Below are 27,235 nucleotides of genomic sequence, written 5' to 3'. Positions count from 1 at the left end.
ACACACACACACACACACACACACACACACACACACACACACACACACACACACACACACACACACACACACGACTACCAGGAACACTACTGATTACCTACCTGACAACACACACACACGCACGCACACACACACACACACACACACACACACACTCCCAGACACCGGGTGAAAGCCCTGCATGCCAATTGGTCAATCCAAGCATGTTTCTATGGTTTCTAACTGTGTAGAAGAGCAACCACAGAGCAACAACTGATTTGCGTCAAATAGCTCACATCCTTTAGTGTGCATTTTACGTGCCATAGAATAGACATACAGTACCATATAACTTCAGCCAGTTCAGGAGCATCACACTCTTTAATGTGGAAAGCAAGATATTCTTCCCCATTCTTCCCAAGACCTTGACCAGCTAACAGTTACATTGACACCAGCTGACAGAATACTGGTCTGTTGGGCTTCCCAGTATGTGTGTGGAACACTCAGCAATGATATGGGAGCAGATCAAGAGAGCAAAGAAAGAGAGAAATACATGTGGTGTGGCCGGAACTTGGCAACACAGATTGGTGCGTGCGTCCCCCTCTTTGAGTATGCTCTGGGCTTCTTTTACATCCCGATCTCTGTTGGGTCATTCCATGTCAATTCACATGCCTTCCCCACATAACCCTCTCCGATTTACCCGATATCTCACATACAGGTATCTTTTGATGTCAATTAAAAGAACCGTCCAACGGTTGCAGAGATGAAGCCCTCCAAAGTTGGGGTGCCATGCCCACTTTTCAAGCCTGTGAATTGCATACAATATTTACAAGCAGATTTTGGCCATATTAACCCTATCGCGCCGGATGCATCATCTATGATGCATCAAATTCAAAGCCCTCTCCACGCTGACACAAAAAAAATCCATCTCAAAAACATCCTGCGTGTCATTTCCAAACGTCCTGCAGTACGCGGAAACCGCCACAAGAGAGCAGCGGTCAACAACAAGTTGATCACAGCTCGGCGAAAAATGCAAAAATGGAGTAGAAGCGGTTTCCCTGACCGACGCTGAGATATCGACAAATTGCAAAAGGTTTGTGTACAAATTTCCGAAATATAACTCTACATCCTTTAATTTGAACACTTGCTTTGTGCAATTAATCAAGGAAGAGTTTATATTTTTACACCGTGTTGCAGAGAGATCGTGCTAAAACTGATGAGACATATAAGCACCATCCAGCGGTGGCAGGAAGTCAGCCATCAATGCATTTGCTCCATAGGGAAACTTACAAAGCATACCACGACGATCGTTTAACAAAACACACAAGTTGTTTTACTTCAAGACAAAGATATTGCCTTAAGAAACACGTTTTACTTGCGATTTTGAAAATGTAATGCAAAATGTTGAAATTATGATCTCGTAAAAAATGCATTGAAGTGAATGGAGAAATGGTCCAATTGTAGTAATGGACCCATATATTCAAATTACACATCAAAAATGAATAATGATCTATATTACACTCATAAATAGGTTGTTAAGCATTCGATCAGCTATGTTTTTACATAGATTTAAAAAAATTACCCAACCAGGCTGTGGGAAATGTAAAATATGGTCCTGCTAAAACAAGGATAGGCTTAAAAAAATGGCAGGATCTCACTAAATATTTAAAGATAATCCTCAAATTAAATTGTCTGACAACTTTTTTAAATTAAAAAAAAGATGCAAATGCATTAAAAGTCATTTTTCAATGGTCATGAAATTGGAATTTTCATTCCCTTTAAAGCCTGATGCATCATATATGATGCATCAAATATCTCTGTGACCTTAACAAAATTTTGATTTTTTTTTTTACATTTCTTATAAGGGACCATTATTGAAGCAAATTCCAAAAAAATATAATTTTCTCTCATTGCTTTCATGGTTCAGGTTTCACAGGGTTAAGCCTTAAAAATTTAATTTGTGAAAACCGTGATAAAGTGTCTTGCCATTTTGGGGTTTCAGATCTTGAAAACTATGTATGCTTTGGGAGTTATAATTTATTTTCCATCATATTTGGGAACTGTACAGTGTATTCCAAAAAAATTAGGGCACTTGGACTTTAAATGATGGAATAGGAGGGACTCAAAAACAGCTTTTGGACAAAATGACCTTACGGTACCCTCTACTTCAGGCCTCAAATTAACCATATGGGCACTTGATGACTGGAACGCCCTTTTAACCCCATGTACAGTAGCACTGTATCAAACATTCAAGCTTGGAAAAGCTTTGTTTTTCAAAGTTCTTCATATTAATCTTGGCCTTCAAAGTACATGTTTTTGTCTATGTCTTATCACAGTGTCTGTTTTGTCTGCTGCCATCTGCTGGTCAAAGAACATAACAACAGCGCAATGTAAGAAAACAAAAGGGGCTGAAAAATCTTGCCTATAATTTACCAATAAAGTAGCCTAGAAATCTAGACGCCCCTAGGGGTTAAGCTTGCTAGGCTACCAATAAAGCACTTTAATTCTATATTATATTGCTATATATTAATTATGATTTTAACAAGCATTATGCAGAATGCTCAATCATGATTACATTTCTACCAGGACACATCCACCCCCATGTCTGCTAGAAATGTAGTGCAGGGTTGAGGCCATCTTGGGACTGGCATCATGATTGAGCATTAAGCAGTCACACTTAGGAAATTATTTAAACTAGAAATATTAATCATGCTTGTTAAAATCATAATTAATATATAGCAATATACTGTATAATTACAGTGCTTTATTGGTAAATTATGGGCAAGATTTCAAAGCCCCTTTTGTTTTCTTACATTACGCTGTTGTTACTTTTTTAGATCAGCAGATGGCAGCAGACAAAACAGACACTGTGATAAGATATAGAGGAAAAACATATACTTTGAAGGCCAAGATTAATATGAAGAACTTTGAAAAACAACGTTTTTCCGAGCTTGAATGTTTGATACAGTGCTACTGTACATGGGGTTAAAAGGGCGTTCCAGTCATCAAGAGCCCGTCATTTTGTCTCAAAGCTGTTTTTGAGTCCCTCCTATTCCATCATTAAAAGTCTGAGTGCCCTAATTTTTTTGGAATACAGTGTACAATTCCCAAATATGATGGAAAATCAATTATAACTCCCAAAGCATACATAGTGTCCAAGTTCTGGAACACCAAAATGGCAAGACACTTCATCACGGTTTTCTCAAATTCAGTTTTTAAGGCTTAATACAGCCAAAAATAATCAAGGCATGCCATTTGTAAGTACATCATCTGGTAGACAGGGTCATATTGAGGGGCCATGGTGATTTTTAGACCTGTATCTTCCTTGAAACTAAAACCAATGGTGTCAAAATCTGCTTGTAAATTTTGTATGCAATTCATAGGCTTGAAAAGTGGGCATGGCACCCCAACTTTGGAGGGCTTCATCTCTGCAACCGTTAAACGTAGGGTGCTAATACTTGGTATTCTTTCAATTGACATCAAAAGGTACCTGTATGTGAGATATCGGGTAAATCGGAGAGGGTCATGTGGGGAGATTCTAGGGAATCATGTGAATTGACATGGAATGACCCTGTTTGAATTTGCACCCCTGCTGTCCAGATACTTTGCAGGCCTCTGGACGTCTTTTGCTTCTTAAGTGTAGTGTGATACGCTGGTCAAGGGACTAAGCAACGCAACAAAAAAACACCTGAAACCGGGGAGAATTCCCAAAATACTACAGCCAATCGGGGAGAACGGTGCATGAGTGAATTTATTTACAAAAACGATTCACATCAGATTCTGATTTGGCAAGAGGCAACAAAAGATTCAGCCAGCAGTCCAAAGAAAACAAAAACAAAAGCAAAACCAAAATCAAAAAGTGCCCCAGCTGTTTTTTTCAATGCCGGTAAGCTTTTCACAAGCTACTTGTAGGTTGAGGGGGATGACCCTGCTCTTATAGCGGGACAAACAAATTCTAGGTTGTTTCGTCCGTAGGCGGTATTACGTGCCTATGTCACAATAGCTATGCGCCTCCTTGTTGCCGACGACGTTTGATTCGTCGCCATGACAACCGTCCATACCGTCCCTAGTCTTAACCCTAAACCTAACCTTAACCCTAAACTTAACCCTAAACCTAACCTTAACCCTAACCCTAACCCTAACCCTAACCTTAACCCTAAACCTAACCCTAAATCGCTTGTTTGAAAATAACGAGTCCCAGTGCAGTGCCCACTGCAGTTCGGCAACGAGGACGCGCATCACTAGTGACGTAGGCACGTCCGGACGAAGCCTTGAGGCGGAATAATTGAGGGGGGGCGTGTGACATCTGATTTTATTTTTTTTCCCCCAAGAAAATGATTTCCTGTCTCGCCAATAAGCCAATATGTTTAAAGCCCTCACCAACATTATATTATTAATTGTCATTAATTTGAATAGAATAGGAAATTAACACACATCTGCACTGCATTCGACTGCAGTCCGTCTTTGTTTTATCTCACCTTTCCTTTGATTCTGCGCAGCGATCGCAAAATCAATTTGAGTACTGCTGTTGCTTGGAAACCATATTGTTTATTTACTAATTTACCTCAGTGTAGACATAACTATGATAATGCCAGCCAAAAGTGATTTTCATCCCACAAAAAAGGGGGCACGGAGGCATGCAGACCCTCTGAGAATGACAGAAAAAGTTTGAGAACCACTGGTCTAGACACTTTGGGACATAATACCTTCCCCCACCACTGCTACCACCACCACCACACCTCACACCACACACACACACACACACACACACACACACACACACACACACACACACACACACACACACACACACACACACACACACACACACACACACACACACACACACACTTGCAGCCAGTGAAATGAATGACATCCAGAAAAAGAAACATGTCTACTTACATTTCTTCTTATCTGCTGCCAATCTGATTCTTGAACAGTGGTCAGTACTGTTTAACAAAGACAGACAGACAGACAGACAGACAGACAGACAGACAGACAGACATATGAAACACTTATATGTCAATTAATATTCACTAATGAATGAATGAATGAATCTTTCATGAATACAAAGCAAGGCACATGTTTTTTGCAATGGCTTTCTGTTCCTTGTTCATGTGTAATAATTTCTTGAAAAATAACTGTTGAATAGACATACTGTACAACTTCATCAACATCGGCCAGTTCAGGGGCACCACACTCCTTAACATTGGAGGGAAGATATGATTGTCTTTATCATCTCTGTCTGTGTGTGTGTGTGTGTGTGTGTGTGTGTGTGTGTGTGTGTGTGTGTGTGTGTGTGTGTGTGTGTGTGTGTGTGTGTGTGTGTGTGTGTGTGTGCGCGTGCGTGCTCACATGCACATAAACATGTGTGTGATTAACTCTGTTTACTATGGCAAAATAAAAGATAAATTGAAATTGTCCTAAATAATGGCCGATACCCAAACACGCCACCCTCCATTGACAATGTCAATATAGTCCAGAAATACTATGGTGATAAATATACGGAAAGCGATAGCGCGCCACTACAGGATGTACCGTGGCAACAACCTTTTGTGGCACACCCCCTTTACAGTCAACTACAGTCACAGGCCTACACAGAGAGTGAAGTAGAGAGAGTCATCAATAAAGCCACCGGCTCTGATGGAGTTACTACGATACGAGACTCTAAAAACCACAAAAGAAATGTCATGCCCATTACTAACAAACATATTTAATACCTGCCTGTTAAATGGCAAAGTGCCTGAATAGTGGAAGGGTGCCCTTGTTCACAGGATTCCCCCAAAAAGACAATATCCTTGAGGACCCCTCCACATGGAGAGACATCTCACTGTTACCCACAATTTACAAAGTTTTTATGAAATGCCTGCCATCACGCATCCTGCCCTGGCTCACAGACAACAACATTCTGTCACCCTATCAGAAGGCGTACATCCACCGTGAAGGCATGCATGAACAAGTATAAAGACAGGAATTGATAATTTCAAGCACGACTCAAGTACATTTTACGCTTCGCTTCTGGGTATTCTCGATGCATTCGGCACTCTGCCCCATAGTGTAATGATACACCTGTTAAACAAAATAAATCTCCTCCAGGCTTACATTAACATTATCACAGACGTATACAGATCATCCTTTACTCAGGTGATCTGTTGAAAGGCCCTTACTGATCCAATCCCACTAGAAGAGGGCATTATAACAAGCTGGGGGTTTTCTGACAGTGGACCGTGGAAGTGGTCGTGGCAGTCTCGTTCACTAAAGATTCACATAGCTTAACCATCGGCTGACTCGGGCCAGTGAATAATTAAACTTCTTAATAATTCAACTTTTAATGGAACCTGGAGGACCTTTAACTCAATAACACAATGGTCCTGTAAGGCAGTGGTTCCCAACATATGGGTCGGGACCCCCCTTATGGGTCGCCAAAGATCCACAGGGGGTCGCGGAGCTCTCTTGATTTTAAGGGGTTTCGTTTTAAATATATATAGCCCATGTTGAATAAAAGACAAAGCATTTAACTAATAAATGCATAGACGCAACAAATTGTAAGTGCTACATTAAACATTTATTCAATATTTGACCAAAGACGAATTGAGGAATAAAATAACTAAAATAAGTTATCACAGGAAACGGAGGGCATCTTGTGACTCCGTCTCGTGCGGGCGCTCGCGTGGTTGGGTCACCAAAGCTTAAAATAGTAAAAACATGGGTCCCCTAAGAAAAAGGTTGGGAACCACTGCTNTACGGTAATGTTTTGGGCTAAACACATTGTGATGGAGTGACCATCACTAGGGTTGTGGGTGTGTTCTGACTAACATACCAACGAGCCTGGCTCTTTGGTGTAGCGGTCAGAGCCCCGGTTTACTACCCCAGAAGGTCTGGGTTCAAGTCCCAGCTGGGCAACTCTACTCCCCTTCGCCACAAATGGTGTCAGAAGTGGGATGGTACCGTGAGGCCATCGGAAGCGTACCCATTGTGTGTGAGCCGTAATTCCATGTGAGGGACCCCCAGGATTGGTGACCCCGGTGTGAGGGACCCCAGTGATGGGTGAAGCATTGATGACGGGGCACACTGGATGGGAGAAGCATGATGGGCCGTTGCGTGAGGGACACCATGAGTGTGTGAAGCGCACGGGTGCGCTTCCCGAAGGGGAAGGCAGTGTGATGGAGTGACCATCACTAGGGTTGTGGGTGTGTTCTGACTAACATACCAACGAGCCTGGCTCTTTGGTGTAGCGGTCAGAGCCCCGGTTTACTACCCCAGAAAGTCTGGGTTCGAGTCCCAGCTGGGCAACTCTACTCCCCCTCGCTACAAATGGTGTCAGCAGTGGGATGGTACCGTGAGGCCATCGGAAGCATACCCATTGTGTGTGAGTCGTAATTCCATGTGAGGGACCCCCAGGATTGGTGACCCCGGTGTGAGGGACCCCAGTGATGGGTGAAGCATTGATGACGGGGCACACTGGATGGGAGAAGCATGATGGGCCGTTGCGTGAGGGACACCATGAGTGTGTGAAGCGCACGGGTGCGCTTCCCGAAGGGGAAGGCAGTGTGATGGAGTGACCATCACTAGGGTTGTGGGTGTGTTCTGACGAGCCTGGCTCTTTGGTGTAGCGGTCAGAACCCCGGTTTACTTCCCCAGAAGGTCTGGGTTCAAGTCCCAGCTGGGCAACTCTACTCCCCTTCGCTAAACACATATTCAAGCAGGGACATACTCTTTCAGCCTGCAAGGAATGGGGTCTGGGAGTCCCAAACATTGAATGGATATACACCGCCGCCAGAACAAGCCACTTATTCAATATGCTGAAAGATGACAACATACAAATTAGAGAAATGGCTCGGACCACATTATTTCAACATCTGCAGCAACGAAAGATCCATTTCGCACACAACATCGAAACACAATTGGGCCATTTTACATGAAATCAGACACTTTGGGACCCGACCGACACGGATTTCAATCATACTTGTTGTGCCTGTTTAGTAAAGCAAGGTAGCACCCCAGAACTGCAGTTTTGCGAATCTGACACTAATATTAAGGGAGAAACAGACTAGCGAAGGTTTACATATGAGGGTAGGACACATTCAGCCTTGATTATATCAGTCAGTGTAAGTCACAAAAAGATGTCCGTGGTGTTATTTGAAAGCTCTTTTCTGGCTCTACAAATTACTCAAACATTGAATACAACAACCCTCAGAATATGAATTATCATAAATTGAAAAATTAAACATTGAATACCAAAAAAACTTATATTTTAAAATGGCCAGTTCATTGTCTAAACATAGCCTGCAATGTAATGAACAACACCTAAAATGCTGGTGTTTGGTTCTTTATTCATTTCAGAGATAATGGGACTCAAAAATATGGCATCATACAAATCACCTAGTAATAATATGGTAATACCATAGTAATATCACATGATGGCATGTCTATCAGATTATGTGAAGGATGGAGATGGTCCATGAGGATGCAGGAAGTTCAGTTTCACCTCTCCAGTGCTCGGCATACATTGCTCAACACATGCTAGCCACTAGTTGCCATCATATACAGCTACAACATACCCTTCGATGCTTGAACATTTAGACAATTCCTTTACTGAGCTTATTCTTTCAACCCTGCCTTCTCTGTCTTGCCTGTCAGTGCGTCTATCTAATCTAATCTGAATGCTGAAAATGGTGTAGCTTCCACTGTGTCCATTGACAATGGGCAGAAGCCGTGTATTTTTGAGTACCTGGAATAGGGACCGACGAGGGTGCAGGGCCCACCGGGAAAAAGTCTGTTATGCCAGATGGCCAGTCCAGCCCTGTCCCTGACACTACTCTATTACTACTTCATTACAACTCATTTCAACCTTTATGTCCCATTATCTCTGAAATGAATAAAGAACCAAACACCCCATTTTCAGGTGTTGTTTATGACCTTACAGGCTATGTTCAGACAAGCACCGGCCATTTTAAAATATAAGCTTTTTTATATTCAAGTTTTAATTTTTCAATGTGTCATAATTCATATTGTTAGGGTTGTTGTATTCCATGTGATTTGAGTAATTTGTAGAGCTTTCAAACAACACCTCAGAAAATCCTTTTGTGACTTACACTGACTGATATAATCAAGGCTGAATGTATTAGACAGGTCATCAGCTGGGGAAATTAGGCCTTTCGTCCTACCGCACTTTTCTCTGTGGATTACTGACCAGAAGCCCTATTGGAAGAAATTAAATCATGGGGCCACGTCAATTTTTGCTCAGAATTCAATATGGCCGCCATTTTCCAAAATGACTTTGTTTTCATGCATTATTACATTGTACTATAAGGTGATATCCATGAAGGATTAACTACTTTCAGCACTATTCTGTCCTATTTCATTACATACATGTTTACAAAGGTTGACTAAACTAAAACAAATGAAAATAAAGTTGGCCACCTAGCAATATCCAAAGGAAAGTGCTGAAAATAATGATTGAAATGCACATACAGAGTCTATGGGTGGGAAAATTAGGCCTATTGTCCCTTCAGGGTTTTCGCAGTGGATTTTAGACCAGAAGGCCTATTGAAAAAGAATAAAACTTGGGGCCATCTATGTCCTCCAAAATTCAAAACGTTCTCTGTTTTTCAGAATGGCAGACTTTCACACATTTTTCTCAATACTGTAAGGTCATAATTATCAATAAAGATGACCTATTTTTCAGTTAAATTGGCCTATCTTTTTACAGACGTGAGTATAAAGGTTGTCTAGAAAAAGGCATGAATATCTTGCCACTTTGAAATATCCAAAGGAATGTTGTCAAATGATTGAATTTCACAAACACAGTGGACTGCTGAAAAAAGGCATATTGTCCTGCCAAACTGTGTGTGTGTGTGTGTGTGTGTGTGTGTGTGTGTGTGTGTGTGTGTGTGTGTGTGTGTGTGTGTGTGTGTGTGTGTGTGTGTGTGTGTGTGTGTGTGTGTGTGTGCGTTTGCGTGTGTGTGTGTGTGTGTGTGTGTGCGTGTGTGTGTGTGTGCGTGTGCGTGTGCATTTGCATGTGTATGTGTGTGTGCCTGAGTGTTCTTTTCTCAAGTGTGTGTGGCCAGTGTGCTTCCTTACATAGACACTGACATAGACACAGTAGACCGTGTGTGTGTGTGTGTTGGGGGGTAGGGGGGACCGAATGATGTGGAGGAGCGGGGGGATGAATGAGGGGGTGAGCGGGGGTAGGGGGGCAGAGTGGGGGTGGGGGGGGGGTGAGTCGGGTTGAATTAGTGGGTGGGGGGGGGGGGTGGGGGGGGGAATAGTGTGTGGGGGATGAGTGAGGTGGTGGGGCGGAATAGTGTGGGGGTTTCAGGGGGGCAGAATAGTGTGTGTGTGTGAAGGGGGATAATTTGAGTCAGGGGGTGTTGACCTGCCAAACTTTTCACATTGGATGGGGGGTGGGCGAGTATTTTGTGGGGCGGTGGGGGGATAATGAGTCAGGGGGGATGAGTGGGGGAGGCAGAAAGTGGGTGGTGAGTGAGGGGTGAGGGGGCAGAGTAGCATGGGGGGGATGAGTGAGGGGGTTGGGGGGCAGAATAGTGTGTGGGGGGGAGATGAGTGAGGGGGTGGGGGAGGCAGAATAGTGTGTGGGGGAAAGACACTGTAGAGCAGGGGAAAGATGAGCGGGGGATACGTGCGGGCACACACGCACACACACTCATCCTTGCTTTATACAAAAAAATGTAGACCTGAAAAACTTTTAGTCAGTAATCTAATGTGAAATGTTTGTCAGGTCAATAGCCATTTTTCAGCAGTCAACCGTGACAACCATCCTTAGGATATTTCAAAGGGGCAAGATATATATTTACATCATTCTGTTGCCAACCTTTGTACTCACGTCTGTAGATAGGAGATAGGACAGAATTTCACTGAAAATAGGTTGTCTTTATTGATAATTATGGTCTTACAGTGTTGAGAAAAATGTATGCAAGTCTGCCATTCTGAAAAACAGAGAACATTTTGAATTTTGGAGCACATTTGAGATGGCAACCAGCTGGTGAATATTTTTCAATAGGCAATCTGGTCTGTAATCCACTGTGAAAACCCTGACAGGACAATAGGCCTAATTTTCCCAGCCATAGACTCTGTATGTGCATTTCAATCATTATTTTCAGCACTTTCCTTTGGATATTGCAAGGTGGCCAACTTTATTTTCATTTGTTTTAGTTTAGTCAACCTTTGTAAACATGTATGTAAGGAAATTGGACAGAATAGTGCTAAAAGTAGTTAATCGTTCATGAATATCACCTTATAGTACAATGTAATAATGCATGAAAACAAGTCATTTTGGAAAATGGCGGCCATATTGAATTCTGAGCAAAAATTGACGTGGCCCCATGTTCTAATTTCTTCCAATAGGGCTTCTGGTCAGTAATCCACAGAGAAAAGTGCGGTAGGACGAAAGGCCTAATTTTCCCAGCTGATGACCTGTCTATATCGTGTCCTACCCTCATATGTAAACCTTTGCTAGTCTATTTCTCCCTTAATTTTGGTGTCAGATTTACATAAATGCAGTTCTGGGGTGCTACCTTGCTACTAAACAGGCACAGCAAGAATGATTGAAATCCGTGTCGGTTGTGTCCCAAAGTGTCTGATTTCACGTGAAATGACCAAATTTCTAGGCTTCCAGCTGAACAGCAAAAGTAAACTTGATATCAGAGCAATAGGATTCGATGTAAGGTCAGACTGGATGGACTTTAACGATCTCTGCAATCACACAGGAATACAGCTGCAAACTGCATGGACCCAGGGCCGGTTCTGGCTTATTTGGTGCCCTAGGCCAGTTTGAGTTCTGGCGCCCCCACCCAACCCCTCAATGTGTTTGAATTGTAATATGAAATTGAAATGCCAGGAGAGTGATACAGTACATTTGCATGTAAAATGCATGTGTAGACAATAGGCCTACCAAGGAGGTCTGCATTGATAGCCTATCTACACTACAGCATCACAAAGCATGGCAGCATAACAATTTTAATAAGCTACACATTTGTGCTGTCTATGATTCCAAACCAATTTCATTTCTCGACTGGAAATAGGGGTGCATTTGTGAGTAGGAGAATGAGAAGGGGGTTGTCTATGTGTTTGAACTGGAGGGACAGGGTGAGAGAAAGGGAGAACAGCTGTCAAGCTATTGAATTTCATAATATACAAAATATAGTAGCCTCACTTGTCTGCAATACTACATCACTCAGCATGAAAACATGCTGTGCATGGTTCTGTTACATGATTCATGTAGGCTATGTCATTCTGGTCTGGAAACAATGTTTTTTTAAGCTTACAACAAGCAGGTAATTCATGTGGATGGAAGGAGATATGGCAGCTAAAATTGTTTTAAACATTCCACCAGTCTTACTTTACATTGCTTGTCAACCTAAGCAAGTATTATCAGGTGGGTGTTAGTGAGTAGTGAGTAGGCTACTAACAGCTACTTTACTGGATTTCATTGCTTGGCATACTTGGCTAATGTTAGCATGCTAACTAGCGATTTCTCAGATCAAAAACAAAGCTCTTTTTCTCTCTAATTCCAAATAGTAACCTCACAACTATTAGGCTTTCCATAATCACAAACGGTTGCTGATTAAATCACATAGTTCCAAAACACCCTCTGCAACTCCTGCATCATGCAATGAGTGGTTTAATGAGAACATAACAATTCTCCATCCAGCAGAGCACTGCTGTTTGCGCTTGCCCTCTCTGTCTCTCGAGTGAGTCTCCAAATTCAAAATAGATCGCACGCTGTCACTCGTCCCGCCCCCTTTCTCAGAACTGTCTGTTTATTGGTTCACAGACTTCCCTGAGACAGTTGGAAGCGATATTACTATTGGCTGAGGGGCGCTTTGCCGTGAGGAGCGCTTTCGCCACGCTTTGTTGATTGCGACTTCATAAAAAAAACTTCATATCGCAAAATTATGCATCGGAGAGCGCCATTTCGGCGCTCTTTCTTCACATGGCGCTCTAGGCGACCGCCTAGCCGGCCTATGCTTAAAACCGGCCCTGCATGGACCCACTCATCTACCCACGTGCAACCTTTGTGTGAGACAACGGGGAACAAAAGCTGCCTTGCGAAACATATGCAGAATTCTATCCTTCAGATGAAGTGGTCTCAGAGCACACATATCTGGGCCAGCCTGAAACTACAGGGGAAACTGGCGGGTTTAGCCTTTGCATATCATGCTTTGTCCAGGTTGAAAACCAGAGGAGACAGAGCTTTTGCTGTAATGGGCCCCAAACTGTGGAATGACCTGCCACTCTATATCCGCCTGTCCCCCTCCCTAGCTGCTTTTAAAAGTCACCTTAAAACTCACTTTTATGCATTAGCTTTTAACACTGTATGACCTCTATGTTTGCACCTAGTTATTTATCTATCTATTTCTACTTTTATTATTTTTTATTTCTTTGTTCTTAAATGTTGATTATCCCCTTAGCTCTTATATGTATTCTTATTTTTAAATATGTGTCGTTATGAAACTGTCTTTTTATGGTTTGCCCTTTAGCATAACCTATCCCCCCCCCCTTTTTTTTGTTCTACATGATGCTCAGCTTTTAGATCTTATTGATTGTGATTTTTCTTCTTTATCTTGTCCTATGTCCTCAAGTATGTCTATGTGTTTTAAGGTTGAGAGATTCCTTTCAAGTCCTCCTACTTGTCCAGCACTTTGGACAGCTACCTTTGTTGTATTTTAAAGTGCTTTATAAATAAAATTGACTTGACTTGACTTGTCCCACTCTGTGCTTTCTAACTGCTCCGTTGGTGAGGACATATTAATCTGTACCAACAAAGCCCACCTACATGTCCTCTCAACAAACTATAACCTGGCCACCTGGTACCCCAATAACCACGACCCACACACAGTATCCTTCACTGCTCCACTAACGAAAATGAAACGACAGCGCAAATCCTTAAAGGGGTATGCCACTATTTTGGGGCTTAATATAGTTAAAATCGTTGGCCGGGGTTTATAAAGGTGGTAAAGGGTCTTATTTTTCATGTTAAGCGTTGTCTTGCTTTAAGACAAGTTAGAAGAGGGAGTATGTAGCTAAGCTAGTGAAAGTCAATGGATCACTGTAGCATGTAGCATGCTACACGGATTCATTGACTTTCACTAGCTTAGAGACATGCTCCCTCTTTTAACTTGTCTTAAAGCAAGACAACGGCTTACATGAAAAATAAGACACTTTACCACCTTAATAAACCCCGGCCAACGATTTTAACTGTATTAAGCCCCAAAATAGTGGCATACCCCTTTAATGGCTGTAGCTTTTACAATGGACTGTATATTTGCAAGACATGATCAACTGGTAGACCTAATCTCTGACAGCATTATGGACATTTTAGATGAAAATGTAAAAATGCATAAATACAGTTCTGTGCAGATAAGCTTACTAAGTTTACTACACAAAATCATGGAGATCATGTTCAACTAGATAATCTCCTGAATAATCCTCAGATAGTATTACCGTCATTGATGAAACAAATAGAATAGTGACCCTTGTTGAAATAGGTTGTTCTTTCGATTTATACAGTGAGTCTAAAATGTATTTGATCCCTTGCTGATCTTGCCTGCTTGCCCACTAATAAAGACATGGTCAGTCTATAAATTTATGATAATATGTATTCAAACATGGAGAGACAAAATATCAAAAAGAAATTCCAGAAAATAACTTAAAATAATATATTTTAATTTATGTGTATTTAATTTAGGCAAATAAGTATTTGATCCCTCTAGCTAAAGAAGATAGAGTGCTTTGTGGCAAAGCCCTAATTGTCTAGCACTGAGGTCAGATGCTTCTTTTAGTTGATGACAATGATGAAAAGATTTTTGCCCATATTTCTTTGCAGATTATCTCTAAAACATTGATAGATTGTGGCTGTAGCTTGGCAAATGACGGGTTCAGTTCCGTCCATAGAATTACTATAGGGTTAATATTTGGAGACTGTCTAGGCCACTTCGTGACTTTAATATGCTTCTTATTGAGCCACTCCGTCTTTGCTTTGACTGTATGTTGTGTATTATTGTCATGTTGGGAGATCCAAAAATGGCCCACCTTCAGTGTAGTGGTGCAGGGAAGGAAGTTTGCACTCAGGATTGCACATTACATGTCTCCCTCCATACATTCGTTGATGATGTGAAGTTGTCCTGTGCCTTGGCCAGACAAACACCCTCAAACCATAATGATACCACTTTCATGCATGATGGTGAGGAGGGTGTTCCTGGGATCATAGACAGCAGTTCTCTTTCTCAAAACACATTGAATTGTGTTAATGCCAAACAGCTTGATTTTGGTTTCATCTCACTACAGCACCTCCTTATCATATCATACACCAGTCTGATGTCCATTGGCAAATCTCAGGTGGGACTGCACAGCTTCCTTCTGAAGAAGAGGTACCATGTGTGCACTACAGGATTTTAAACCTCTGTGGCATTACGTGTTACCAGTAGTTTTCTCAGTGATTTTGGTCCAGTAGCTTTGATATCATTGCCTAACATTGCTTTCTTTCTGTTCTCATGATTATCAAATCCCTACAAAAGGTCAAATCTTGTATAGAACCCCAGACAGGCTGATGGATAGTCATTTTGTATTCCTCACATTTTGGAGGAAATGCATCAACAGTTGGATCATTAATACCCAGTCTCTTTCTTGTGGCTTTGCAGCCCATTTAATCTTCAGGTCTAAAATCTTGTCCCTGATATCATTTGACCGCTCTTTGGTCTTTCCCATGCTGGTGAGGTTGGAATGTGACTGATTCACTCATACTATGGACTGATTCTGCTGATTCAATGTGTCTTTTATGCATGTTAGTATGTACAGGTGTCTTTAATTCAGATGACAAGTTGATCAGAAGTGCCCATCTGGTCTGTGGGCCCGGAACTGTTATCAGTTGGCAGGGGATCAAATACTTATTTTGCTTGATGAAATGGAAATAAATTAATATATATTCTCTTAAATTAATTTCTGGATTTTCTTTTTGATATTCTGTCTCTCCATATTAGAATACATATAACCATAACATTTATTGACTGATCATGCCTTTGTTAGTAGGCAGGGATGGGCAGTATTGCTATTACATCTAATTGAAATACATTTTGAAATACAAAATACTATTTTGTATTTGTATTTCATATAAGTGAATTACATGTATTTGTATTTGGTATCAAAATACTTTCCTCCAGTATTTTGTGTATTTCACAAAACTACAAAATACAAATACTTTGTTCTAAAGAATGTTATTACACAATATGAACACAAGATGGTGCTGTAGGTTAAAAAGTATATGAATGCCCCTAGCTGAATTGGAGGCATATGCTTGGATTTTTTAAGCCTTGACTGCACAGGAAGTTCAATTTGGTTCAAGGTGAGTGGCTAATCATTTAATTAATTCCTCAATGACGTGTTAATGTTTTCCCCATGTCAATCAAACTTGCTTTCAGTTTGCCATTTAAGGCCTTTTGTGTAGAATTGAGTGTTTTAAAACTAGCTGTAGCCAAAGTGCATTCCAATATGCAACCTTGCTTCCTCCACTTCTGCTTGTGGCCTCATACCAGGAAGTAATATTTCGTGATGACATCACTGACACCAGCATTATATTTAAAGGCCAACTTCCGATAAAACTCAGTTTTACTCACTCCTTTCGAAGGTCGGACGGTCACCCCAAGTTAAACTCACTTGCAAGGCTCTCATAGCGGTGCGTCAACTCTCCTGGCTGTGTTTCCCGGTGTTTCCCAATTTACATAAATAATGCAGAGAAACGAGCGAATCACGAAAGCCTTTCTGTGTTTCGTCACGTCGAAAGAAGGCGTTGCCCACAAAGGTTTATATCGACCCATTTATCTAAAAACATGTCGAGTAATTTTTTTCTGCTTGTTTTCAAAGCAAGCAACGTCTGGTGGTCCGAAACATAGCTTAGCTTAGCTATCAGCTGGTTGCTACTCTCAGGTACACACACAGCACAAAGCCTCATACATAAAGCCTGCTCACTCCGGTTGCTCCGTGCCTACAGCTCGCCTAGGGGTCGCTGTCGAAAGAGCACAGCCCTGAATGGAGCCTGCACGCCTCCGTTGGCGCCCCTATAGTGCAGTACCACCCGGGGAAGTGGCGACTCTGTTTCCCATTACATTCTCTCCAAGGGCTGGAGGACTGAGCCAATCAGAGACGCGTTTCTTTGAGAGCAGGAGGAGTGAGCCAATCAGAGACGCATTTCCACGAGAAACACGGAACACTCTCTCGTTTCTCCACAAGCCACCTTGCCAGCTTGCAAAAACGTCTTGAAACAAAGCAACCAGAACGTTTTTTAAAACAGGACCAACGCGTAACACATTCAATAACAATTGGGAACACGGCAATATTAATTAAATTACGTTGAGAGGCGATCTTTAAATATCACAAAAGGTCCATTTTAAAGTCTTTTTCTCATTTGCAATTGGGATGGTGAATGAAACAGTCCCGTAAAAGTTGTGGCTAGGCTGACAGCTGGTACACTTAATTGTTTTCTCCACGGAGGCGGGACGAGGCCACAAGCACAAGTGGAGGAAGCAAGGTCGCATATTGGAATGCACCCATAGAGCCAACCAGTATAGTTGCAATAACCACTCTGGCCACCATGCTATACGGAGCGCAGTTTCAATGAGCAGTATAGTTGCAATACCTACTCTGGCCTCCATGCTATAGGGAGCACAGTTTCAATGCGCAGTATAGTTGCAATACCTACTTTGGCCACCATCCTATAGTACACTTTTTTTTAAAGCACTTGTATCTCTACTTTGTTAAAGAAATGATTGCTATTCTTATGGCACTGACATGTCACTGATTCTTGAGAAAGTGGCTAAAACAGGTTGTAATCTTGAAAGAAAAAAATGAAGTGAATTACAAAATAATATGGTATATCCTCGTAGACAAAGGTCTTGGCTTTTCAGAAATGCACAAGGCCAATCTCCCCATTTTCCATTTTTTTCAGAAATCAGGTTTTTCTCCAATCATACCTTGTTTTTTGTCAACACCGTCAGACACAATTAAAAGCAATAAAAAGTGTATTGATTTGGTTGCATATGTATCTGGAGTTTTTAAGTGATTGTGTGTGTTTTTTGGTTTACACATACGTCTTTAAATGTTGAAAATTCACTTTCATTCTATTTTAATACTGCTTCATGTGTTCTAATTTAAAAATATGTGCTGTCAGACAATGCTTACTTAACGTCTAAATAGAACAAACATTTTTTTATTATTTCAAAAATATTCGTGTAGGCTTAGATTTGCTATTACTTTAATATTTCAAAAACTCCAAAGGAAAATTTTGTAAGCACATTAATTTAAAATGTCCAAAACTCCTTCTTACGGTGGTGACTTAAGAACTGACGGTGGTGACAGTAATCTGAAGGTGGTGAAAGTGACCTAATTATTACCTACATTTAGCAAAATAAATAGCCCTCTCAAGCAGGGCTCCGAACCGGTTCAAGGAACGAAAACGAAAACCGAAAACGAACGAAATTTTATGGAATTTTACAAGGAACGGAAACGGAAACGAAAACGAAATGGTCTTCAAGTGTTCCGGAACAAAAACGTTATTCTGAAATCCACAAACCGGTTAATAACGGTTTTTATTTCGTTCTCTATATTTCATATAAGTGCACGATTTTGTTTGAGGAGTAACCATGGCGACGAGCAGTCTTTTAGTTCGGCTACTGACGTGTATGAGGGGAAACATGCATACAGCAACAGCATTTTGCTTCACCTGAGCTCTTGCCGCCGATTGATAAAATATTGAGGAGCATTGGCCAATCAGAGTGCGACTGTGCATTGTATGGAGAAACTTCCTGGGTACATTTTAGGATGTGCTTCTCCTCAGAGATTTTGATAGGAAACTAGAACTAAACTGTCTCTGTTCTCCTGGCTTTCTCGTAGTGATTGGAAGTTGGCTCTAATAAACCCGCCCTAAAGTTGTTGACCACCAATATCAAATAAGTTTTTGTAAGAGAAATGACACTTTACCCGCGCTGTTCTTCAGTCTCATTCACGGACAGTACGCCTACAGAGTTTTATATTGACAACACCATGGAGAGCAAAAGTGAACATGTCTTGAGATCGGTGTTGGGATTCCTACAGGGACAGAGTATTTGGACCATACAGTCTATGATTTGCAAAGGAATTGGATAGGCGATTTGATGAACCTAATTCGCAGAGTGCTCTCGAGAGGCAACTGGTGGGTAAGTCATGTTTAGCTTACTACTTGTAATGGCACCGCCGAGTGCCTCAATGTTCAATGCGGTTATGGCAAATTATGTTGTCGTAAAGTTACTGAAGTGCTTTTGTTGTGCACAGCGTATCCCACTGTCGGTTGTAGAGAAGAGAGGTGAGAGCTGGTGTTTTATGTGCTGTAATCAAGGACGCCTTATTTATCTGTTGTTGTGGTCAATGCGGGATAAAGTCATTCGTGGCAGATGGACAGACGCTAGCTGACGTTAGCTGGCCCGCTCAATGTCATCACGAATAACAGTAGGTCGCGTGTGACAACAAGCAGGGATAGAGAAAGACAGCGCATTTGTTGTTTAAGTTATTATTCTCTTCTGTCGTGCAGAGGGCTTGGCTGATGGGATGGACTACGTGGAAACTCTTACTATTTTGTGACGCTTGTCTGTTAGGCTACAAAAGGTCTCCGGTTTGGTGGTGATGGACTTGCACTGGAATGGTTGGTAGCCGATATCTGAGAGCATATCCGAGGTTTCAGACTATGCAACCCCTTCTCTAGAACTAGTGACCCCTTGCATCGTGCACATCTCAAAACAGTTTGGGATTTTTTTGTGGAGAAAACTGTGTCCCTTTTACTTACACGTTTCACTTGCTGCAAACCTCATCAGAGCTAGGCAAGAACTGAAATCCATGCCTATCGACACCTCTTATGCTTCTGGCTATTTTTTAAAACTCTCTGGCTATTCTGTATGGGGCACCTAAGTCACGCCCTTCTACTTCCGATACATGGGGCAGAAGCTCGCAAAATTTTGAATGCGAGTCAATGGAGCGAGTCAAGCTAAATCCTCATCCCGTTTGGCATGTGCTCCGGATTTCACATATGATGACAGTGAATTTGAAAGGTTTGGATTTGCGTCGTAAGACCACTCATTCTCGGCACGCAAGAAACGTTATTTTAGCTTTTGTGCAAAACTGTGTTGGAGACTACACTTGCGCCTCGCATATCTGACGTGAACCGAGGCACAGCCAACCCTACCGCTGCACCGTGGCTTAAGTGGCTGCACGTCGGACATGCGACGTCTGTTGTGTAGTCCAAATAATTACATGTTTTTGCACACTCACAACTCAAAAATCGCTTGCCAAGTGAAGTCAACAAGCACACCATTGGTTGTTATTAATTCTGAGGCACAGCATATGTGTGATCGACGGGGAAATGCGAGGTGGGTCGGAAAATAGCTTTGATCAGTCCATTACAGCCCAGTCAAAAGTTTTTCCGTTGCCAGCCCCAGAAGCCGCCCGGAAGGGGTGGAGACTTAGGTGCCCCATAGTGTCTCCCTAATCAACATCCACCCACCGCTACTGGGCTGGCATAGGCTACTTTTGATAAGAATTATAGGCATCCGGTTAAATCTGCCAGGATGGATAGCCCATCTGAGTGTTTTTGGGTGTGTTATTATTTTTGAGAATAGCTGTGTAAATCAAGGGGAAATAATGAGTACGTCTATTCTAAGATAAAGCCCACGAAAATAGACTTAATATGGCCGTTAAACACTGCAGGAACGTTAAGAACGAACGTTATTTTTCGTTCCGAACCGGTTCAGGAACGATATTTTTGTGGGGGAACGATTGCAGGAACGAAAACGTTAAACTGAAACTTGCCTGAACCGTTCGGAACGGAACGTTTGAAAAATAATTTCGTTTTCAAGCCCTGCTCTCAATTCAATGACATCTAGCATAAACACTTTATTTTTGGGTGTGCACAGTATGTTTTTCTTCATTTGTTAGATACTCCATGAAGTAGGCCTAGATTATTGAAAATGTGGCATAAACAGGTTTTAAGTTGTTCAAATCCAAAATATAGAGGTGTATTATCATAGATGAACGTCTTGGCTGTGCAGTGAATGTATTGGCCAAGCTCCCCATGTTTTACATTTTTCATAAAATGGGCTCTTTCTTGGTTTTGCCACCAGCGTCAGACAGAATTAGAAGTAAAATATTAAGTTTACTGTATTTAAGTGAATTACTTTTACAATTCAACATAATTGTAGATACTTATTGGAAGCATATTCTTAAAACTTGTCAAAAACATGTAAAACACATGCTTTTTTGTGAACTACATCAGATGTCACCATCGTCAGGTTTTGTGACAAAAAACCCTCCAAATGCACCTCAGTGGAGGCTGGAGTATAAGTTTGGGTCACAATTATTACTAACATGTCTGGTAATGTTTCATTAACCAGCACAATTTAGTAAAATATGGAACAAGATGATGAGCGGAACAAAATCTGACGGTGGTGACATCTGACGGTGTGAGACAAAAAAACACTCTTTAACATATTGTGCATTTTTTGCTCACATTAGCCACTTCGTTTTCGCTCTGTTTCTTAGGGGCTTCATGACGCTTCTGAAAAAGTATATATAATTAACATTAATGTAACAATAATACTATTAAAACCCCCGACGGTGTTGACAGTTTATGGTTGGGACAGTACCAGTGTCCAAACAAATTATCAAATTGAGGAGAAATTAGTAAACTTACAGGAGCTTCAGTGATGGTGAAGTACTCAGTAGATCTAAAGGTTTGAAAAGGGGTCCTAAGTAATGACAATGACCTTGCGCATACCTGATTTTATTGTCTTTTTAAAAAAATCTGACGGTGGTGACTAATATGCTGGACACACTTTGAGCAATCAGAAAATAGTAGTAAATATTGCTTTACACACACTATGTGCATATCTGCAGAACCACTTCAATATGGACTTTCACATCATGGTGATATTATTCAATAATATCAGTGATTTTTACATTTTAAGTCAATTGAAATGATGATGTCTGTCTTTGGGACAGCTGTTTTTACAGGGTGTGGGCAGGTTTATAGCCATGAAAAGTAATAAAATTACACTTAAATATTTCAAACAACTGTACATTTATGTAACAGACCCCTGTGTCTTTACCTGGATTCATTTTGTTCATGAAAATGTAGTTTATTTTCAACAGAATTGGCAGTTTATTGCAGAGACATGTTTTAGCCGCTTTCTCAAGAATCAGTGATGTTAATTGACAAATTAAGTCAAGAGTGAAGGGTGACCAGTTGAGAGATGTTCTCATTTGCAGGCGTCATAAACCGGCCCCATAGCCAACGTTGGAATTCGAAGCTGTTTGAAAAATTAGTTATGATGACAGCCTGCAGTATATCTCCCTTACATAGTATTATTCAACTTTTTGGTCTTGTGTTTGTATGTCATCGTCAGTATTTTTGCACAAGTTGTATGCATGTACGATATCGCTGCAACATGAATTTCCCCACTAGGATGATAAAGGGCATACATACTTACTTAGCCTACAGCAGGGCCTCTTTCTTTCTTGTTTAAGCTTTTATTTGTTTTCTAACCATCATTTCATTTCTCAGAATTTAATTGTTCATTTAATTTCATTGTGTAAGTCAATTTGCTAGTTTTTGTACACAATGGTTTTTGTTGTATTTTGTGGGTATTTTTTTGTGTTGAAAATACAAAATATTGTATTTCGATATTAGATACTGTTACAGTTATGTATTTTGTATCTTATTTGTAACATTTTTTGCTGGGTATTTTGTATTTGTATTGAAAATACATGTAACTGTATCTTTGCCCATCCCTGTTAGTAGGCAAACCAACAAAATCAGCAAGGGATCAAATACTTATTGGACTCACTGTATATGGACACTTGTTTAATGCCAAAATGCTGAGGTACCAGCCACTGGTCGAATTAATTATGAGCCTTGGGTATAACTGCAAGTTAGTCGTCCGTGTTTGGGAGCCTTGTGGTTGATAAACAAGATAATTTGTTTGCTAAACGTCTTTATCATTATGACATGTCCATTAAGGGCAGTTGACCCTTCTTCGGGGCATAGTGATACTGACACAGTGTCAGTATCACTATGCCCTGAAGACGGCTCAACTGCCGCTACGCGTGGGCAATTTTAAAATGTCATAAAAAAACATTAATCGCAATTAATCGACAATTCAACTGACAAGAGACCCAGGTGAAATGGGCATGTGAAGAGTGTGTGTGAAGAGGGGTGTGAATAGTGGGAATATTTAAATCACCTTTGGATTAAAGAATTGAAATAGAATTAATTTAAATGTGGTATTTTATCTCAATTTTTTATTAAAATTTTTAGATTTAGTAGTTTTTTTTCGAGAAACTAATGATTAATGAATGAATCGATAATTTGCATCCCTAATCTCAATGATTAGCTGTTCCAATATTGATATAGTGTAAATTGATAGATTGGGAGGATTTCATCAATTGTATAATAATATTTGCTACAAAACACATCTTTAACATATAATCATTTAATCTATCTTAAAGTGAAGAACACCAATGTTATCACGGTTTTTATCTATGCAGTAGAAGTCTTTGCATACTTAAGTGTCTCCAATTTGTAGTGAGGATCCTTCAGTCTAGCAGATAAACGCTTCAGTCCTGATTCTCCAGGATGATTGTAGCTCAAGTCCAGCTTTTCCAGGTGGGAGGGGTTTGAAGTCAGAGCTGTCTCCAAAAATGTGCATCCCTTCTCTGAGATGCGACACCCAGAAAGCCTGTAAGTGTAGGAAAGGCTTTTTTGTTTATGCTTACATGACACATAGTATGCGCAGTATATGTAAAACAGCACAATGGATGGTTGTTCCTTCACTGTCTAACTCCCTCACCGGTTAACTATTCCAGTCAGCCTGCCTGCATGCGAATGTGTCATCAAAAAACGGGATTTGAATGATTAATTAGCTTAAAGTGTATATCGCATGTTAACCACTACTTTGGATCAATGTGTACACACTGTATTCAATAAATGATCCACATATATAAGTCCCTCCAAAAACGATGTTAAACAACGATTTTTGTTGTTTGTTGTGGCAAATGTGGGTTTAACCGTAACCTGGCCACTACGTCAGGCGAGGCCATGGGTGAACGTTCTAATTTTATTTGCCTGGAATTTTACATAGGCGAGGTGACGATCACTAATGATATAACGGCCGTGGCCTGCAGGCCTATAATAGAAATCGCAACTACCGGTAATCGTGCGGCTTTTCTCATGCAGGGCACTGTATCAGCTTCCAAATGATTTAGTAACTTTTGACCAACTAGTTTTAGTAGAAATGCTATTCATGCAGGGTTGCAAATTCTGCTTGGACCTATAGGCTAGACTAGGCCTATGCGACATGGGCTTCTTTTTTTTACTAGTCCCTTCATATTTTTGGGCTTGCTTTTAATCATTTTTAATTAACTGCCAATATCGTGTCAGCTAAATGCAATAGGCTACCTAAATTACAAACAGCACAAACTAAACGGGAAATGATCTGCGTAGCCTAAAATGTGGTGCTATTCGCCCGACTGGGGAGTGACTGTCCATGGTGCTGAAATCGCCTCAAACTTTTCCTAGGTGCAAAACAGTAGGCTAAAGTACGGTATACCACCCAAGTCATGTCGCTGTTGTAAAAATCACATGGCCTATTTTCAATTTCCTTTGACTGTTCTATAGAATTACATGCAACTTCAATAAAGGTCACCCACATGCGTATCACAAATCAATAGCATAGGTAGCCTAACCCACGCGGCGGCGGGACTATTTCGGTTAACCTATATTCCTTGAAAAAAAAAAGTCCGAGAGTCACAAAAAAACTACACTGTCCGTAATTATAGGCCTACCAAACGAAATTATCCAATAGAAGAATTTCAATAATCCACGTTGTGTGGCGCAAATGTAGCGCCTTCCAAGTCTCTCGCGGCCAAAAGTGACTAAGCTCACCTCTGATGATATAGCCTAGCCTACTTATGTTCCAGGTTACTCACGGCACTGAGACGATGCAGGATAATCCATGGAAAGTCTTCAAGTAATCCAAACAGAGCGATTCAAGCAAGACAGTAAAACAACAATAGTCGCCAGATCAAACATAAATACCAAAACTAGCCTATAGGCCAATGTAGATTTGGTATGACGTTTGATAAAAGCATCTCATTCAGATGGCCAGGGAGAGAGGCAAACAATCTTTCAACAGCGTTGGCTGGAGCCTTCGAGTAGAGCCTTTTGGTTGTATCTTTTCAGTCTCTATTTTCCTACTACGCGCGTTGGATCCATGTTTTAGATGCGCCCCAGCATCTCTATAAAAGGGTAGGCTATGTCTGTCCGTCCGTCTGAAACGCGTTCTTCAAATTGTTCCCTTCTGTGTCCACAAGGTGGGAGAGTTGACTATTTGGCCCGGAGCACGCAGCTGATTGCATTGTGAGACAAGTGCAGCGCGAGTACAATGAAAGTGCCGCTGCATTGAATAAGAAGCAGTGATAACGCGCCAGTTGCCCTAGCCATGCCCGTAGTTACATTTGAGGCTAGCGAGGTCCGGACCTCGCCTATCGTGAGAGGTTTTTATTATTATTATTATTATTTTAACGGCAAATATGACCAACTGAAACACACAAAAACATCTATAAACCTTTGTGAAGCGTCCTTTGCAAACTGTGGTTAACATCCATGAGCTATGTGTTCTAGTTTTGCCTTTGTGTTCTGTTTTTGAGAGTAAACCAGATTGATTAATATCGCAAGTGGTGCGACTCGTGGGAGAGAACGCAACTCAGCCGACATCGCAAGTGTTTGGTCGCGTTCGTGACAGAGCACTGCGCAAAGCAAAATTACCATGCTTTCTGGTTGAAAAAATGCATTGAAATGGCAAAGTGTGCGTGTGCAGCCTGCGCAGTAATGTGCCGTCACGAACGCGCCCATTAAGCACGCGCTTGGTGAGATCTCCGCTTTCAGAAAGCCCGCGCTTGATGGGATCTCCGCTGACAGAAAGCCAACCGTTGTATAGCCTACATAAAGCTCATGCGTAACAAGTAGGCTATGGTGTCTTAAAAAGCCATTTGAGTCATTATTTTAAGAAGGCCGGCTGCTGCATCAGCTGCTGCATAAAGGTAAAAGCAGGATATCCGTGAAATGTAATTGATTGTAAATTGGAAAGCATATGTGATAAACACTGACAGAGGAGGTCACCGGAGCATCTTCAGGTGTGGATATTTTCCTGTTAATTTGGACAAGTGCCAAGACTATCGACGTTGCCACGTCTTCGTCAGAGTCAATCGCAGTAAAATATCCACACCTGAAGAGGCTCCCGTGACTACTGTGTCTGCATAGCCGTGACGCATCAGATGACTCAGGAGCGCGGAGGATAGGCTACTTTTCTTTCTCGTTGAAAGACTTTTGTCCTCTGCGCTTGTGAAGAACTATAACAAGTAAATAAAAAAAAACGTTTGATGCGACTCTAGGAAGAAAAAAGTTTACTCCAAAATAGGTGGTTTGCCCTACAGAGCTGTCCCTGTATCTTTGGAGGAAAACAGCTGAAGTGTAATTTCATTGGGAGAAAAATATGAATGGCTGAGCAACTTGCCATCTGAGGATGTAGCTTATTGTGCAACTTCAGGGTCAAGCTTTAGTTTCCTTACAAAGGGCTTTACTGACTGGGAGGATGCTGTTTATAATAAAAGAGGCATGATACCAAAGCATAGCCATTCAAAGGGAATAGGCTGAGTTGGCTGAAAACTACAACATATTTATTATTATACATGTCTACATATTTACTATTTCACTTTAGGCCTATACATTCATAGAGGAGGGCCCTATATATAGGCCTGTGTAGCCTATATTTATTTATTTTATGAATTCATTTTTAATTTATATTTTATATTAATAATAAAATTTCGGCGCGCGCTTTGCGCGCGCATCATGGACCTCGGCTACTTCACATGGCTGGCTACGGCCATGGCCCTAGCCAGGACAACTGAGGGGGCATTCAATTTTCGGCATTATTTTGCGTTTGGGCCGTGGGAGGCAACTTCGTTTCGTTTTCACCAACACCACTGTGAAGTGTGTGTCACTATGTTCACGGTCTTTACCCCCTTATGAGACTTCAGCTCGAGGATGTCAAACGTGAGGGGGGCGCTTCATCATGTTGTGTATGTATGATAGTGTCACGTTGTGCAGCTCAACTATGTGGTTTGTCAGAAACTCGCGGCAATGACAATGAAACGTGGTGCTCGA

General features: G+C 41.3%; 1 protein-coding gene across 1 annotated transcript in view; it reads right to left on the bottom strand.

Annotated features, from left to right (window-relative positions):
• The window catches only part of LOC134455517 (NACHT, LRR and PYD domains-containing protein 3-like), a 75,641-nt gene that overhangs the window by 1,736 nt on the left and 46,670 nt on the right, over window positions 1-27,235 (bottom strand). The window contains exons 8-9 of the mRNA XM_063206632.1: window positions 23,577-23,750; window positions 4,879-4,925 (exon numbers count right to left, since the gene is read on the bottom strand). Of these exons, the coding sequence (XP_063062702.1) occupies window positions 4,879-4,925; window positions 23,577-23,750 (221 nt within the window). The remainder of the gene's footprint in view (window positions 1-4,878; window positions 4,926-23,576; window positions 23,751-27,235) is intronic.

This window comes from Engraulis encrasicolus, chromosome 1 (genome assembly GCF_034702125.1).
Source record: "Engraulis encrasicolus isolate BLACKSEA-1 chromosome 1, IST_EnEncr_1.0, whole genome shotgun sequence".
NCBI lineage: Eukaryota > Metazoa > Chordata > Actinopteri > Clupeiformes > Engraulidae > Engraulis > Engraulis encrasicolus.
Note: the sequence above shows the minus strand (reverse complement) of the source record. Positions and strands in the feature narration are given on the sequence as shown.